The 18,454-nt window shown below is 47.4% G+C and overlaps 1 protein-coding gene across 3 annotated transcripts in view; it reads left to right on the top strand.

Annotated features, from left to right (window-relative positions):
* Positions 1-18,454, top strand: part of LOC120230842 (myocardial zonula adherens protein) — a 92,469-nt gene that overhangs the window by 5,602 nt on the left and 68,413 nt on the right. For all 3 annotated transcript variants that reach the window (XM_039230587.1, XM_039230588.1, XM_039230589.1), the window contains exon 2: positions 5,676-5,762. In XM_039230587.1, coding sequence (XP_039086518.1) covers positions 5,676-5,762 — 87 coding nt within the window. The remainder of the gene's footprint in view (positions 1-5,675; positions 5,763-18,454) is intronic.

Raw genomic sequence — 18,454 nt, forward strand, 5'->3', positions numbered from 1 at the left:
CCCCCCCCCCCCCCCCCCCCCCCGGCCATATTTGGCCCTCTTGGCTTGTTTTGTATGCCTCTGAGATACGATTGTTTTGTATAGTGGTCTGGAAAACCTAAATATTTACCATCTGGCCCTTGACAGAAAGGTTTGCCCCACCCTGATGTAGATAATCAGGCCTGCAAGTTCAGGGCCGAGTTCAGGGCCGCAGCAGAGCTAAGAGGCCTGCTCCACGTGGGGCATGCCCTGTGCCACACAGCCTGACCCACATACCTGAAAGGTTTTATGCTTGTGCCGAGTGTGGTGTGTGTCCTCCCAGCCACAACCACAGGGACCACACCTGCTGTTGTTAGGTAGGACTGGGCAGGAGCCCACAGTCACAGAGTGGACCAGGCCTTAGAGAAATGTAAATACATTTGGCTAATTTCCTTAGGGAAATCCATCTCTGTAAACTGATTAGCAACGCCATCCCCCCCACCCCTCGCCAGTCCCTGGGTCATCTTCTCCACCCCCCCCTTTTTATTCAAGGTGGATAGTTTTCTCTTGGTGAGCCCAGGTGTTGAGGCTGACAGTATGATGGTATGTGGATCCCTGGATTCCCCCCTAGATGGAGACCCAGCCTTCTGCCTCCACAAAGGTGGGGCGGGATCAGAAACAAGGCCCCAGAGGACTTGCTGAGCTCCCAGGTGCCCTGAGTTGCAGACAAGGGCTTCGTTGTGAATTTTCACGTGGAAGAGGCTTGAATACTATCTGCTCCTCCCTTGATGGCCCTCCCAGAGGGGCTGGTGTGAAGAAAGTGGAAGGCTCTCTGGGGAGTTTCAGGTATATCCACCTTACTGTGTTTTAGTTCATTCTAAAAAGAAACTCATACTGACATTTAATTCACTGAGCAAGTGCCTGCTATGTGTTGATACTATGCTAAGTACTTTAAGAATAAGAAAAGCAATTAAAGTACAAAGCTTGCTTGATCTCTCCCCCTGTTTTTACCCCTCCATCCCTGTTGTAATACATGGGATATAATGGGAGGTACTCAATAACTGCTATTGAGTCACTGAACTCAGATTTTTAGTGTTAGTCCCTTCCTCCACAGCGTTGAGTGGCTCCTGATTGTCTTCCACTAGAGACCTTGCTTCTCCATCAAGCTTTTGTAGCTTGTTAGAGTTTGGCCCCTACCTGTTTGTTTTCGTCTTTCACTCTAGTGTAGGCCCACTTCCATTTTCAGAACATTTGCACATCAGTGCCTTTGGCCAGCCTGGAGCAAATGCCTTACCTGGTAGTTGTTTGTTGTTATTCTGATGATGGATTCTCTAAACCTCAATGAACTGCCAAGTCCTTTTTATCTATACCTAGCTCAAATGTCACCTTGAGGAGCCTTCAATATACTCCCATGTCCAGTAAAGACTATTGTTCTTCTTCTGTTCTTACTGCTATATAAGGAAGTGCAGTTCTACCATGCCTTCACCATCAAGCTACCCTGCCTCTCAGGACTTTGGTTACACTGAGTGTTCCTATTTACTTTGTTTGAGTGTGTTTTTGGATTCTGAGCTCTTGGGAACATGGCTGTTTCTTTTTTATCTTGGTACCCTCATTGCCCTTAAAAATATTTTGCAAGTAGTGTAAAATACTGTAGCCTAGTGATGAAATACACGGAATCCACCTTCCTGCCTTTGGTCCACTGGAGGTTTCCCTTGCTTGTAGGGACAGCTAATCCCATATCTGGTGTTTCCAGTAAGTAAGATTCAGTTTTCCTGAATGCCCAGAACACAACGCTGAGCCAACTGCTATGGGAGCCCCTGGGAATAAAGTACCCTACCTGCCTCTCAGGTACTTCCCAGCCTGGGCTGCTCTGGGTATTGTGTATCTGAGTCTCAGAAACCCAGGGAGATCAGCATCATAAAATGCTCTGAGAGATAAGCGACCCTGCCTTGATCTTATTGGGACATTTTCCCATGAGGAGATTTCCTGAAAGTGAATGAACAAAAGGAGGTGAACTTTACCGGGTCAACCTAGTGGGTACATTCAGGGATTACTTAGTGCTTCTGTTAAGGAATTCGGGGTATTTTCTAGACCTCTGGGTTGTTCTCTGTGCTACTCCTGAGGCAATTGTATAGGTCTAGGAAAGCTTGATCTCTCTTTCAGATACGTTCTCTCTCAATCTTTATTGTTACTATTGCTACCATAATTTTTAATTTAAAAACTTCTGCATACTTGGAACAGTTGGAAACCAATAAGAAATCCCACTTTCCAGAGACAACCAGCACCACCACCAGTTTGTTGTATTTCCTTAAAAACGTTTTTCGCCAAAATCTATGCAAATTATAATAGTGTATAAAAAAACCCAAAATGGGATTATTAACATTTTTTTTCCTGCAACTTTCTCTTTTTCACATGACCGCACATTTGACCATCTTATTAGGAAGGCATCTGATCCTATTACAAGCTGGATGTAAACTGTGTGCCGTCAGTCCATCAGTGGGTCAGCACTTAAGAGGGAGCGCTGAACCCATGTGTAGTCTGTGTCTTAAAGCGCCTCCAATGACAAGGGTGAAACATTTAACATTGGGGCCTGGGTGTGGCCTTAGGAACCTGCTGTGACTGCCGGATGCTTGAAGTCAGATGTTTTATTTTACAGGCTCATTTTATGTCAGTTCATTGTCTATCACCAGGTAAAACTGATGGCTTAGAGAAATACTTCCTATTTATCTTGTGGCTTTGTATACCCCTGGGTACACTTGGCCCAGTGTGAGAGCTGCAGGAAGTATGTTGAGGAATATCAGAGTTCTGGGTGGACATATAAAAAGTTGTCTCAAACAGGGGCTGGGAACATCTCACTCATGGTGATTGGATCAATGAGGGGGTGGGGGGGGGTCCCTTCTGGGCCTTGTCTTCTCTTTGGTGTTTCAGTTTATTCTGCAAATTACTGCCCTTAGGGATGGCCCCTCTAGACCAGTCATCCTACAAAAAGGTATTGCTTGTAGTAGATCTGTTGCACAAATTGTTATCATGGAAAGCAGAATCCTTTTGGAGCTTATAGGATGATGATCACATCGAGATAATAATAAAAATAATATTGCCAGAGGCTTACGATATGCCAAACATCTTTTATCTGCATTTACCCTTGAGATTCAGAGAGATTAACAGCTTGCCCATGGTCGACACAGCTAGTAGGCATTGACACCTGTATGTGTGTGCACGCGTGCGCTCGTAGAATTCTGTACATGTATTTACACACACGTGTGTACACATGTGCGTGCATGGAATGGGGTGCAGGAGAAAAGCAGTTCCTTCTCTCTGCAAAACTATGCTATGGATAGATCAGCCTATCACAGATTATTGAACATCACAGACTTGGGTTGCCTACCTGGTATGAGTTACGCTTTGATGTTTGTGCAAATGTCAGCTGGTTTCAACTGGTGCAGGCAGCCTGAAGTCAGAGGCTTGCCTTTCTCTGGAGGAGCTCGGATTCACATCGGTGCTATTGCTTGCCAGTTAAGAGAGCTGCCTCCTCGCTGGAATGGAGGCCAACATGACTGGAATGTTGTAGGCCAACATGACTGAGGGTTTGGTGCGAAGTTGGCCACATCAGAGGCAGTATAGTCCTGGGCTCACTGAGGCATGAAGTTTGCCCATAGGAGTGTAAGGATGGAGAGTGATTGTGAAACCAAGTCACTGAGTTGCAAGAGCTGGGGTTTTTAGATCCAGAGGAAAAGAGGTTCAGGGGGAAGGAGGCCTTTGTAGAGAAAGGAGAATTCTGCTTCTGTCCTGAGGGCAACCCCGGGTCCGTTAGGGAGGAGTTCTGAGGGAACAGGAAGCTGGAGGTGCCAGGTAGCAAAATGGGGTATCTCAAAGGGAGGTGACCTTGTGTGTGGAAGTGCTAACATACGTCCCACGTATGGCCTCTTGTACCTGTGCATGGAAAATGTTATCCTCAGTCTCACACCCCCCTGCCAGCTACAGTGGTAGGTGTGGGGGTTCCTTCATAGGTCAGCAGGTTGGACTTGAAAAGTCTTTTACAGTCCCATCCCGTTCTGGGTTTCTGGGCTGCAGGGTAGTTTTGCTTCGAGGCCGCCCTGTGGATAGATGCAGACCAGGTCCGGGGGTATATTAATTTGCTAGGGCTGCTGTAGAAATTACCACAAACCAGGTGGCTTCAACAACAGACTTTTATTATCCTATGGTTTGAGAGCTAGAAGTCCCAGATCAAGGTGTCAGCAGGGTCGGTTCTTCCAGAGGGCTGTGTGGGGGTGATCTGTTCTCCCTGTGTGAGTGTCTGTCTGCAAGTTCCCCTTTATATAAGGATATCTGTCATTTTGGGTTTTTGTTTGTTCGTTTTTATAAAGTATTTTTTTTTAAATAGAAAGCAGGAGAAAGAGTGTGTGTGTGCGGGTGAGCACGAGAGGGGCAGAGAAAGGGAGAGAGAGAATCCCAAGCGGGTTCCACACTGCCATTGCAGAGTCTGATGAGGGGCTCAAACCCACCAACTGTGAGATTATGACGTGAGCCAAAATCAAGAGTTGGATGCTCAACTGCCCCAACGGTATCAGTTGTTTTGGATTAGGACCCACCTTAATAACCTCAAATTTTACTTAATAGCCTCTGTAAAGACCCTGTTTCCAAATAAGGTCACATTCTGAGGTACTGCGGTTAAGACTGCAACACACGAATGGTAGGGGGACGCGGTGCAGCCCATAACAGGGACAAGCCCACGGGGCTGGGAACTCTGGGTGCTGCTGGGACCCACTTTGGGCTTTTCCAATGGGCAAGTCACTTCTCCCTGGGAAATCACAGCAGGACCAGACTGTAGCATGAGGGTGAAATAGACATATGGCATTAAGTACGTATTCCCATTGTTGTGCAAACATCACCACCATCCATCTCCAGGGTGTTTTCACCTTCTCAAACTGCATAACTATTAAGTAATAACTCCCCATTTCTCTGTGTCCTCAGCCCCTGGTAATCATCAGGGCTTGTCTGTCCCTATGAGTTTGCCTGTTCTACATACCTCATATGAGTGGAGTCATACAGCTGAGAGAGCTGTTCATTGTGTCATACCTATGTCTTTGCATGATTGTCTTCTTTTAGCATAAAGTCCTCAAGGTTCATCCATGTTGCAGCATGTGTCAGAATTTCCTTCCTTTTTAAGGCCGTGTAATATTCTGTTCTGTGGATATACCACGTTTTATGTATCCATTTATCCACTGATGGACATTTGTGTCGCTTCCATCTTTTGGTCATTGTCCATAGTGCTGCTACAAACACGAGCGTATAGACAAATAACTTTGTGCTTCTACATGTGCATGTCTATTAGAGGAAAATTCAATGTATAGCTAAGGAGAAAGCACCTTCACAGCCCAGTCACCACTGTGTGAGTTGGCCTCCGTCCCTCTAGCTGTATTTGGATCAACGCATGTGATTTGATCATCCTATACGACGGTTATGGAACCCGAATCGTTAAAGGAAATGTTGGAATGCTATGACGTTACTCGGTAATGTCCTTGTTTCCAGCAGCGGGGTGGCGAGTGCCTAATCTGGGCCAGGCAAACGTCGTTCTTATCCTCAGAGTCCCCTGCGTGGTTGGTACGATCACCTCACTGCTAAGTGGGGGAGACGGGCACCGAGAAGCACAAGGTCACCCAGCTCTTTGTACCTCAAGTGCAGGTTCATAACCGGCTTCTCCCCTCCATCTCTCCTAGGCAAATGTCTGCAGACTGCGGCTGACCGTACCCCCAGAGAGTCCAGCCTCAGAGCCAGGTGAAAAGAAGGTCAAAAGAAAAGAACAAGTAAGCTGTCTCCGAGCAAGCTTCTGACAAGTTCTCCTCTTTGCCCTCTTTTATTTTTGCCCCGGCCCCTCCCGTTCCCTATCCAGGCTATTCACGAAGTCTGAATGTCAGCGACCTGCTGATGAGAGGCCCTCTCCACCTTGCCACCCCATCTACCATCTTCCCAGAAGCCAGACCGCCCTGCCCGGCTGGCCCTGCTGGCCTCCTGCCCCCGCTCTTGTTTCCTGGTGAACGTGGGCTGTGTGTTGCCTCAGAGCTGTGGGGACGCTGGCCTTCATGGCAGGTGCTGTGGCAGGGAACGAGTTTTTCCTGAAAGAGCCCAGGCCTGTTGAGTCAAAGGGCCCATTGTGAGCTGCCCGCGGCTGAGCCTTTCTCAGCAGCTGGAGGCGGAAGGCCCAGCTCGGGGGAGGCTGCGTGGAGAGCAAAGCCCAGCAGGCAGCCCGGGGCGAGGGCCCTCTGCTGCGCAGATTTTTGTGCCAGCTTCTGTGCTGAGTGCTGGGCCGTGAAGATAAGTCTGACCTTGCCCTTGTCTTGGAGGAACTAGAAGGATTTCAGGGGAGGTGGACCTATGAACAGAGTTGATGTGATGTTCAAGTGTTAGGATCTGGAAGTGCAAGAAGGGCTCTGGGAACGCGGGGAAGGGAATAACTGACTGCCTGGGGGGTCACGGAAGCAGAGACTTAAAGCGGAGGCATAGATGCCACTCACTTCCAGGTCTGTTGTGCCGGACAAGCCATTTTTCTAATTCACAAATAGTTACGGGGCGCCTCCTGCATTCCAGGTGCTGTGCGCGTGAGTTAGTACACCATGGTATATTGCTCCACTGTGAGCAGAGTAGTGAACAAAGCAGTGAGCAAAAACATGCCTGCCACTCACCAAACTTATCTTCTAGTTGGGAGGAGAATGAAAATTAAAAAATAAAGCATGTTTTATGGAGTTTAGAAGGCAGAAAGTGCTGATGGAGACACGCAGAGCAAGAGAAGGGGATGAAAGTGCCGGGGGTCAGGTAGTAATTGTCTTGTGCGCATGTTTTGTGAAAGTATAAAATAAAACAGTAAAATGATAGAATGTATGATCATATAAGTTTTATAAATGGAATGATAATGACAAGCCTTGCTGTGAAGTTGGCCACATGTGGCCACCTGTGGAAAAGGAAGCTCTTCAGTGAGTGGTAAATGGTTGATCATGTCCCTAAATTTACTGTTGGGCTATGTCTCTCCCTTCTCTTAGGGTCTTTTCCCCACTTTCTCTAAGGACAGAATTGTCCAAACTAATTTGAATGACGAGTGACAGAGAAAGGAAGGAAAATGAGGTTATGATTAGGTGCAAGGTTAGAGAATGTAGAGTTGCTTATCTGCTAAGGAGGAGTCCCAACAAAGGATCCAGAAAAATGGCTGGTTGCAGGTGCGAGCAAGGGAAGTACCAGGTGAGCCTGGGGCATCTTGTGCCAGAAAGCAACGTGGCACTCCGAATGGGGTCATAGCAGAGGACCCAGAAGCTGGTTTGAAAGTGATCTCGCTGCACTGGCAAAATTGGAACTTGAACATCAAAAAGTAATAACAGTAATGGGCTTTGACACTGAATAATAATAATAATAATAAAAGATGCAGGGGTTTGCCGTAGTCATCAGAGATTTAAAGAGGGAAAGCTCTTATATAGAACTTCAGCTGACAAATACAGAAAGTCTCTATTTTGTAACCCCAGGTCGGTTCATCAGTGGATGCAAAGACTAGTTAGTGGAAGATTATTGTAGAACAGTATTTTCACACGGTCCCAGAGTATCACCTCATAGGTTACTTACACTTCCTCACTTAAAAGGCACAGGGGCACCCGGGTGGCTGTGTTGGCTAAGTGTCTGACTTTGGCTCAGGTCATGATCTCATGGTTGGTGAGTTTGAGCCTGGTGTCGGGCTCTCTGCTATCAGCCCTGAGCCTGCTTCGGATCCTCTGTACCCCCCTCCCTCCTCCTCCCCCACCTTCGTGTGCTCTGTCTCTCTCTCAAAAATAAATAAACATTAAAAAAGAAAAGGCACAGTAGTGCAGTCTGGCACCAGCATTTTAACCAAGTGATCCAATCTAGCTTCGCCAGCAGTGGGCCAACGTGATCTATGGGCTTCTGAGGTGATGTGGTCAAGTAAAGCACACTATCACCTATGTGGTCTTTGTGCCAGGTGGGTTCAACTGAATCTAGTAATGAGGAAATAGAAAAACCCAAAATGTAGGACATTCTGCAAAAACAGTTGGCCAAAGGGAGGTTGGGAGAGTTAACACCCAGTGTAACAGGTGAAGCTCAGTTAGATCAGGGATCAAAAAACAAATCTGTAAAAGTCCTATTGGGACAATTGTACACTTCTGAATATGAATCACACATTAGATATTATTGAATTAAATGCTATTCTTACTGGTGATGATGCTTTGGTTATACAATCAAGCTATTTTTTCAGCCCGTGTGGAGCTTTGAACATTGAAGAAAAAGTTTGAGGGTAAAAGTTGTAACCCAAACGACCCCTGTTGCTGACTAGATTGAGTGTGGTGCTGTGCTGCTGGGGGGCGGGGGGGGAGGGTGTCCCTTCTTCCCTCTCTGCTGCCCTGACTGTTCCTTTTAGAGAATGAGATCTGAGCTGTAATCAGGGGCTCAGGGCCTGCTCAGTGCATAGGGAATCGGAAGGAACACGTCTTGTTTATTGTTTTTTTTTTTAATTTTTAGTGTTTATTTTTGAAAGAGGGAGAAACAGAGTGAGAGTGGGGCAGGGATAGAGGGAGACACAGAATCTGAAATAGGCTCCAGGCTCTGAGCTGTCAGCACTGGTAGAGCCTGATGGGGGGGCTTGAACTCACGAACCACGAGATCATGACCTGAGCCAACTCAGACGCTTAACCAACCGAGCCACCCAGATGCCCCGAAGGAGCATTTTTGGAGGGGGTGGCCTAAGCTGGAGAGAGTGACGGGACAGGGGCCATGGTGACTCTCCCCGTATGCATGGCAGGGGCCAGGGGAGGTGAGGAATTGGGTCTGTTGGTGTTAGGCCCGAGCTGCATATGTGAGCAGATGTTGGTGAAGGGCACTGACCCTGGTGCTACGAGCCCTTGGAGGGTGCATCCCCACCAAGAGAGGTCAAGCAGTCCAAGGATGCAAGGCGTGTGTTCTGTGTCGAGCGGGAGTTGGCAGCCAAGTCATGTACTTCGATTTGCCCCTTTGTCTTAAACCGTGCTTTTCAAACTTTTCAAAGCAATACATGCCTCTTTTTTTTTTTTTTTAAATGAAAATAAACGTTATCCTGAGCACTCCTTTATAAACGAAGCAGAAGCGCCGCTCGTGGGGGCCAGAGTCCTCCAGTTCTCCCTGGCCCGTCCTGTGGGTGTGTGAGAATCTCAGGGCTGTGAGGAGCACCGGGCAGAAGCTGTGAAGACAGCATGCACCGTGAGGCCTCTTACACTGGGTGGACCCGGTGTGCAGCTTAAGTGCTCGTCTGCAGTGTGTCAGTGACTCACTGCAGAAGAACTGGGGTAGAGAGGAACAGGGTAGGGCCGGCTCTTTCCCCAGGACCAAAGTCCTTGGGTGGTGGTTGCACTTGAAGGTACGGGTGGTAACTGTGAGGCTGTCTGAGTGATTCTGTCACCATGTTCTGGCCAGGCTCCTGGGGTTGAGTCACCCGGAGCCAGAGGCCAGGCATGAGCGGGGAGGGCCTGACAGGGACCAGCTGCTCTGATGTGCCATCAGCATTGTTCCTCCTCCCTGGGACACCATAACCCTCAAAACTGCAAGGTGCCAAGAACTCTGGATGACCTTCCCTGGTGAGATGACTCAGGCTCCTTGGACGGGCCGGTGGTGTGCAGGGGCCAGGGGATTGGAGCTGGCTCCCATGGGGGAGCGGGAAGACGCCAAAGGCCTGCTGGGCTTCTGACGAAGCGAAGCTGCTTAGAGAACATCCAGGACCCTGTTAGAGCTGTGGCTGACTGAGGGCAGGCCTGGGCCTTATCCTTTGACACAGTCATGGGTGATGCTGAGTGTATTTTGAGGACCTGGGGTCCCATGGGGCAGCTGGCCACACATAGATGCCCCAGCCAGTTGGGCCATTCTTCTGTGCACTCTTCACGAAGTCACTGGAGAGGAATCACTCAAGGGGAGCGGTGTGGCAGATGGTGTGTTTTCTCCAGCTTCGTGATGCTGTGCTTGGACTCTCCTGGAGGCAGTCACAGCAGAGGCAGTGTCTTTTCCTGGAGCCCTGGGCTCCTGGAGCGTATGTGGGAGGCTTCCTGCCCTGTGGCAGACCATTCCTACTGCTGCTTTTAGTCCTTCTCTTACAGAAGGTCCCGGATGCCCCGAGACTGCCTTTTGCAGGCCACAGTTGAGCTCCCAAACACTTAGTCTCCCTGCTACTCGGTTTCCTTACCTTTAAAGGAAGCACAGTAAGGCCTGGTTGCAACGAGTACGTGAGCTAATAGATGGGAGTACCAGCCACAGTGCCCTGTGATATTGATTACAGAGGCTGGTGACTCCATGGCAGATCTCAGCCCTTTGAATGCCAAGCCCGGTCCTTTCTTCACTTTTCTCCCTCAGACCCTCTCGGAGTTATGCTCCTTCCTGAAACTGCCTGTCTGGCATTTTCCTCCTGGGCTGTGCCCACATTATCTTTATGTGCTGTTCTTACATCCTTCTCCATAAAACTGAGCATCCGTCTTCCATTTCCTCAGGCCTGGTCTCCTCTCTCGGCAGACTTTCCCTCAGAGAACTCCTGCTCTCACGGCGTGGAGCCAGCCTCTCTGGGGACATGCTCACCCCACCCATCAGCACTTGGCCATGCCAGTTTTCCATGTTCTCCACGTGGTGGTATTTTTAGAATACAGTTACTTAATCAGTGCATTGACACTATTTTGGTATTTAAACAAAAGAAATCTAGATTATTTGTGTGCACCCAGAAAGTTCTAGGCTGCATTATGGTTTGGAATGGGACATAGGTATTCTCATTTAGAAAGTGTTCTGACCCCACCCCTCTTGTGTTTAAGAGCCTCATGAGGCATCTCACATTCCCATTGCCCAATGACCAGTGTCAATGATTGTGTTTTCCTAACATTTGTTCATTATATATATTTCACTCAGAGCCACTTGAAACGAGGGCATGTCTTGTTATTTTTGTCTCCCAGAGCCTAGCTCCCTGCCTTGCCCATAGGGAGTGCTTAAAGAAGGATTTATGATTTGGTTTTGTATCTGCTTCTTGGACTGCCATAGCAAAGTTACATGAACTGCATGGCTTAATCAATAGAAATTTTTTGGCTCATAGTTTTGGAGGCTAGAAGTCTGGGCTTAAGGTGTCCGTTAGCGGGGCCATGCTCTCTCTGCAGGCTCTAGAAGAATCCTTCCTTGCCTTTTCCAGCTGCTTGTGGTTCTGGTGGTCCTTGGCTTGTGGCTGCATAACCCTGGTCTTCCTGTGGTGTTCTCCCAGTGTGTATGTCTGTATCCAAATGTTCCTCTTTCTATGAGGGTACCCATTATCCTGGATTAGGGTTCACTCCAGGAACCTCATTTTAATTTGCCCTGTGTGCAAAGAAGGTCAGTTTTCTGAGGTACTGGGGGTTAGGGGTGCAACATTTTTTTTTTTTTTTTTTTTGCAGGGCACAATTCAATCCGTAACACGTTTCTTTGTAGGATGTTATCTTAAAAAAAATTTTTTTTTAACATTTATTTTGGAGAGGTAGAGAGAGACTGAGCATAAGGGGCGGGGGAGAAACAGAGCATAAGGTAGGGAGAGGCAGAGAAAGAGAGAGAGGATGACAGAATCGGAAGCAGTTTCTAGGCTCTGAACTGTCAGCACAGAGCCTGACATGGTGTTCGAACTCAGAAACTGTGAGATCATGACCTGAGCCGAAGTCAGATGCTTAACCAACTGAGCCACCCCGGTGCCCCTGTAGAATATTATCTTAAGTTGTATTAACTCAAGATAAATTAGCCATGGACTTTTATTCTATATTAAAAATCATTAAAAATATGGGAGAGGAAATGCTATTTGCAGGTGCAAATTTCATCTTGAGAAATTGGTAAATGTGGACTATAATGTTTATAACATTGTTGAACATTAAAATTCAAATTGGTGTAGATGATTTTGAAATTAACTCCATATCATTTTCAAAGAACTTTGTCAATGCATATACCCCTGTTCCCATTAACTCGAGGTGCATCATATTCTTAGATATGCATACACACACACACACACACACACACACACAAAACCCCCTCCCCCCCCCCCAGTAAGACAGAATTAACACCAGCTGTTGCAGACCTATAAGTCAACTTGGGGTCTCACTGCGTACTTGAATTGTAGTGAACACAACCCGAGCTCTGCTGAGTCTGAGTCTGTGTGATAGTGAAGTCTCTTGTAATGTGACAGAGTAATTTGAAGCAGATAATAATTTCAGTAGCTATTAACAGGCCGTCATGGTAGATGTCCTTTGGTGACTTGAATTTCTAAAGAAGCTGTCTCTCTTAAGACTTGTAAGAACTCCGGTGAGGGAGAGCAGGTCCATGTGTATGTATGAAAAATCGGAACATTCATACCCCAATGTAATGTTTCAAAGGAGGAAGCCCTTGCCATTCAGTTTTATAGTCAGTCCCCTTTCCCTTAAAAGCCCTAGATGAGTAAGCGTGCTGAGTCCTCGTCCTTGACGTGACTGTTTATACAACATCACGGGCTGTTGCCAGGGGAGGGAGTGTCCTGCTAGGATTCAGATCGGGGCCAGGACTGCAGGAGGGCACGCAGGACTCGACGTGCCTCTCAGAGCAGCCCCACGAGGATGAGAAGGGGCCTGGGTTCTAGTGCTGGTCCCCTCAGCGATTGGCATGGGGGTCAGGCCAGGCAGGTCCTCTCTGGGCCTTAGTTTTCTCTTCCAGCAAATGTAAAGAGTAGCCTGGAGTCGGTGTTTTTCCACATTTCTCTGGCTCTGGAACTCCTTATTCAACTGAATACACATGGGAAGTCAATTGGTGAAAGAGGAAAAGTGCAGTGGTTGTGGTTTCAAGTAAGGCCAAGGCTGTGCCGGCTGCCCCCGCAGTATTCCACCCGCCCCCCAGCCCTCGGAGACACTGAGCAGGGCGGGGGTACCGTTTACAAACCCACTGGACCACACAGCTCTTCTCTTTCTCATTTTTCTGACCTACTGTGTTGTGTCCCCATGCAGAGAAACACCCAGTCAAGGGGTGAACATCCCTCTGTCACAGCAAGTTTGATGACTGTGATGAAAACAGCAAAAAGGCCGAATAAGAGAGAAGCAGAGAGACAGAAGCATCCAGACAGACACGTAGACTTTCGCAGGATCCTAGATACTCAGAAATACAAAGACACCACTACTAATACTAGAATCCATCAGTATTTGCTAGTATGACCAGCGGCATACGCTGGATTTTATGTATATTATTCTGTGTATTTCTAGAATAATTCTAGAATTATTGTGTATTATCCCCCCTGTACTGCTCAGGACCCTGGAACTCAGTGTGGTAAATAAGTAGCACAGAGCCACACAGCTAGTACACGGTGGATTTGCGGGTCCAACTTGGGTTTGTGCCCTGACCATGCTGCCGTGGGAATGTCGACTTGCACGCTTTCTCCTATCAGGAAAAGTCTGTCTAGGATAGTTATATTTTATCAGTCAGGGTTATCTAAGGTGTGTACTCTACGACTCAGTGCTAGCAAAAGAGCTCCTGATTTTCTCCCCCAGATATTTTTCCCTGGAGTTGTTGGGCCTAAGCAGCTGTTGAATACTTAGAAGCTGGAAGGCAGTATCTTTGAGAAGTTACCTCCTGTCAGGATACTCTTAATAGAACTACACTCTCTTGGGGATTTCTGCTTGGCTAGAAGATTTTCTTTCCCTGCTTATCGTTAAGCATTCAAAATGATTGGTCTGTGTCCAGGCATGACTTTATTATTTTATATAAAATGGTCTCTTTGGTCTGTGAGATTCTCAGAAATAACGAGTACCTTAATAAGTCAAAGATCTCCGTTTCTTTGAGGAGACGGGCTGTCCCTCCCCTCCCTGATTCTCTCCCAGGCTGTGGGAAGGCTTCTCAGGCTCAACTATAGTGTTGATTCTTGTCACAAGGAGACAAAACAGTGTCACATGTGAGTAATGATTAGGGACTAGTAATTTGCTAGAAGGGACACACAGGTCAGACAGGCTGGAGCACGTTCCTGCCCGCACAATGGGCGGGATGCCCCTGGCTAGGCGCTCAGCCGTCCCTGGGTCAGCTGCTGCCCTCTGGCTGGAAGAAGACGTCCAAAGCAAGAAGGTTTTGAAGTAACCTGGCTTCTAGCTGGCATGTCATTCACTTCATGTAATGGTCCATCTAAGTCATTCCGGCAGACTGGACATGTGACCTCCTCTGGGGCCAGGCCACCACCATCGGTTCAGGTTTACGTTAAGCTGTGTGTCTGCTGTTACTTCTTCCCTGAGAACCTTTCCTCACCAAAGGATTTTCTTCCTTGGTGCAGCTCAGTGTTTCGGATGACCACATACTCCAAATCTTCTGGCATAGACCCGGTTCCAAACATTCTGTCTTCTTCCTTCCAAATGTGTTTATCGAGCATCTCTTTATGTCACGTATTGGGGATACGACAGAGAACAGGGCAGATTCAGTCCCTGCATTGTGGTGCTCATGTCATGTAAGGTCAAATATTCTGATTTGGGGTTTGGGAAATTTGGTCGCCTGTTACTGATCTTACTGACCCTAGCCCTCAGCAACGGTAGAGCCATTGTAGCAGGAATTCAGGTGGGGAGTGACTTTTCTGTAGTTTGTCCGTCTTTCTAAGGCACTTACCAAAGGCGTGAGCCTGTAAGTAAATAGTCAGCTCTGAGTCTGTCCCAGGGAACACTTAAACGGAGAGATTCTCGATCTGTTTCACTGATTATGCCTGCTGTTAATTATGCTGCATTTCACATAGGGGTTACGGGATGCATTTCAGTTGGCATTTCCCTTCTTTGGCACAGACTTTTCATTTCATTTCATGCATTTGTTAGGGCTTTGGTTTTCAAGGAAATTTTGCCTACTAGTGTTTCATACCCAGGAGGCTGTTATTAAGCCTGGGACATTTTAAAGAATTTGATATTTTAATATCAACCAAGTAGCATTATAAAGAAGTTTAAAACAATTTTAATTGCAGAGACTTTCAAACATCTGCAAAAGGAAACGGAGTCATGTGATGAATCCCTGACCGTTCACCCAGCTCCGAAGCCCTGGACCCATGCTCAGTCCTGCTCTGTCTGTATTCATATCTGCTTCCTCCACCCTGTATCCCAGATATCATAAATATTTAAGCCTGTTTTTCTAAAAGATAAAGACTATCTCTTAATATAATCGCAATGCTGTTGTCATGTCTAAAAAACTAATATTTATCTTATAGGGAGATATTTTGAAGGACCTGAGAGGAGAGACATCCAGCCATGGTCACAGTGCCAAACATGCCAGCTCTTTCTTTTTTTTTTCCCTGTGTTCTCCAGTTTTTCACCAAAAGCATACTGACATTTGTCACAATGATAGCAGTCTTGGGCTCCTTTGCAACTCCTCTGGATAGAGATTTTTATGGCCGGGGCAAAAGTCACCACCCTGTCCCTCCGTCTAAGAAGATCAGAGGATGTTCCCTTCAGCTGGCCTGTATTTACATATACTGGGAAATTCCCCAGAACCGCTTCCAACTTCTAAAGCTCCCTCTCTATTCAGCAAATATTTATTGAGAAACTCTTTGAGGGTCTGTCACTGTGGGATGTCAGGGATTATGATGGAAAAGAAGACAAAGGAGGCCCAGTGGATTGGGGAGCAGGCCTTACATAGATAACAATACTAATAGTCACTCCATTGTGGTTGTGGTGAGGGTGTAGGGGCGTAACCATTCTGAAGAGGCCCTGAAGATGTCCTTGAAGGAGAGACCTTTCAGCCCAACAGTGGGCATTGCAGGCAGAGGGAATAGCCCCCATAATGCCCTGTGGTGAGGAGAGGTTGGCTGATAAAAGAACAGAAAGGAGGCAGTGAGGGCAGAGGGGAAGATGAATCCCAGGAGGCTGAACAAGAGCCTCCCCATCCTGAGCCTGCCTCTTCCCAGTGGCCCTGACCAGACTGGCGGCCACGGTGTTGGCTTCCCTGCCCCTGAGGTCTGGGCTGCAGCACGGAGACATGACTTTGAATTTCACTCTTGACTGTTGGCTATTGTGAAGGTTTTGTGGTCAAGGGAAGAGCTTTGGGAAGATGTACTCAGGCACTTGAATGTTGCACTTTGGAAGAACTAATATTTACACAGCAGGGTTATTGTGAGGATGAAAGAAAATATGTGTAATAAAACAGACAACAAATATTTATCCCCTGTGCTTTGTTGGCAAACGTCCCTTCCCTGTCCCTGTCACAGTACAGCTTCTGCTTACACTGTCTCAGGAACCCTCTCCTCGGGGAATGGCCCGTCCTCATGGCCCTGCTCCTGAGCTGAGTCCTGTGCTGGGCCCTTCTCTGGGCTCTTGTTTAGTCCCTGATTTCGTAATCCTCTTGTAGTTTTTTGAAAGTTGAAATGAAAGCTATCCGTTCAAAAATAATCCCCCCCACCTTTTTTTTTTTTTTGGCTAAGAAGCATCAAGGAAAAAATGAAATCCCATTTTAACTGAAGACACTGGCATGAAAAGTCTGGATTCCATCCTTTTGGATGTTTTATACACACAAACATTTTAAAAACAAAAAAGCAAAAATATGGAAACGATCGGCTTTCACTTAACAGATCTTCGCTGTCTTTCACGAGAGTAACTGTTAGGTCCATGAGTTTCATAGGCCTCGTGGTGTTGTCCGTGATGCCTTGTGTGTTTGCCTCCATAGGGGGTGGTCCCTGTCTCCCCCGTGGGCTGGGAGGCAGAGTGGTCTGCGTGCTGCCACCTGCGCCTCTTCCTGAAGGCCGGTCCATCTGGGAAAGCCTTTGCTCTGCACACATTCATATCTGCCTTCTGTTCCCTCAGCTTGTTTTTCAGGAAGTGGGTGGAGTCTGACTGAAAGGGCTTGCTTTTGTTTCCTGGTACGCAGGGAGTTTCATTAGAGCTTTTCCTCTTCCTAATTATATGTCTGGGAAACCAGAGGCCTGGACCTGCATCTCGTCACTCCACCAAGAGCCATTTGACAGCCTCTTCATTTAAATTTCTGTACACATTTCAGGAGTTGCATTAGTGCTTATGGGGCCCAAGCATGAAGGCCTCGAGTGGAATCATTTTCTGGAAGTAAATGCAGAGTATCATAGTCCCTCATGTCACATCTGTTTCCAAGTGTGTACGGAAGGGCGGAAGCAATGGATGTTTTGTGTTTCAGTTTTATGAAAAAAAGTCCCATCATAGACAAAGAACACAAAAGAGTATAAAGTCAGAATTGAAAGTCATCCCGATACCCAGTACCCCCTGCCCTACCTCACCGTCCCCTCCTTAGAGGCCATTACTATTAATAATTTGCCATGTATCTTTCTAGACTTTCCTTTGACAAAGTTTAAATGAATGGGCTTATAAGGCTTTCATTCTGCCACAAATGAATGATTTTAAAATGCAAATGACAGTTTTGAATGCCAAAAATATTGTGTGAGTTGCATGGAAGGAATTTATGCATAGCTGGTTTAAAAATTAGTGGGAGGGCAGTCATCATTATGAAATTCAGGCCTCTACACGGTGATTGTCAAGGTACCGGGGTCAGCCCCAGGGGAAATCAGGTGTGGGGTGGTTTGTCTGTGAAGTCTCTGTCCCTGGTTTTTTCTTGCCCTTCCCTCTATGCTGTGGGGGCTCTGACTCTGTCCCTCTACATCCAGCAGAGCCTGCAGTATGGGACGGTGTACTTTGTGTCACACAGAATTGGCCTCGAATCTAGATGTGTGACTATCAGCAAGTTACTTAACCTCTCTGAGCTTTGGTTTTCTCAGCTATAAAGTGGAGAGCATAATCGCCGCATCACAGGGTGGCTGTCTTCACAACTTAAGCATGCTAAGGGACACACCCAGCCTATTGTAGAGGCTGAGCAGATCTTATTCTCCATCCCCCTCCCCCCCCAGCTTTTTGAGCCTTCATTCTCTACAGGTGTGTTAGGACTTGAAATGTTACCCCTTCCCAAGGGTATTTGCATTTCATCTTCAAGTGAAGGCAGTAAGGTGCAGGAAGATTCTTGGGGAGTGAAGTCCTGCTGCTTCTGCCTGGCTTTTCAGAAATATTTCATGAATGGTCACAGCGGGTTGCGTACTCACCCCCACTTCCTTTTCTCAGAGCCGGATTCAGGGTCAGTCCTGACCTGAGGGGATAAATCGGCTGCCAGGGGACAGCCCACATTCTTCTCCCGTGATCTCAGCCTGCTGCGTTGCGAGTGATGTATTGAGTGATGAGGTTGAGGGCATACAGAGGAACTGGGATCAGGAGAAAAGCCACATTACCAGGATACCAGGAAGGTGAGAGTGCAGGCACTTGATCTTGTCATGAGGGACAACACAGGTCTGTCTGGCACCTTTGTAAGAATGAGGAAGGGGCCTTGCTCTGGGCGAGGTGCCCACTGTTGGGTGGGTGGTTGGGGTTTCTGTAGAAACTTGAGAAAGGTCTCCTTCCTCTATGGTAAAGACTGGCTCTGCCCACGCTGGGTGCTAGTGGGAGAAGAGCGAACAGGCAGGGCTCCCCCCTGCCTCTCCTTGCCACTGGGCTCCTCTGTGCCAGCA

Source organism: Hyaena hyaena, unplaced genomic scaffold (genome assembly GCF_003009895.1).
Source record: "Hyaena hyaena isolate Hyena2069 unplaced genomic scaffold, ASM300989v1 scaffold_49, whole genome shotgun sequence".
Taxonomy (NCBI): domain Eukaryota; kingdom Metazoa; phylum Chordata; class Mammalia; order Carnivora; family Hyaenidae; genus Hyaena; species Hyaena hyaena.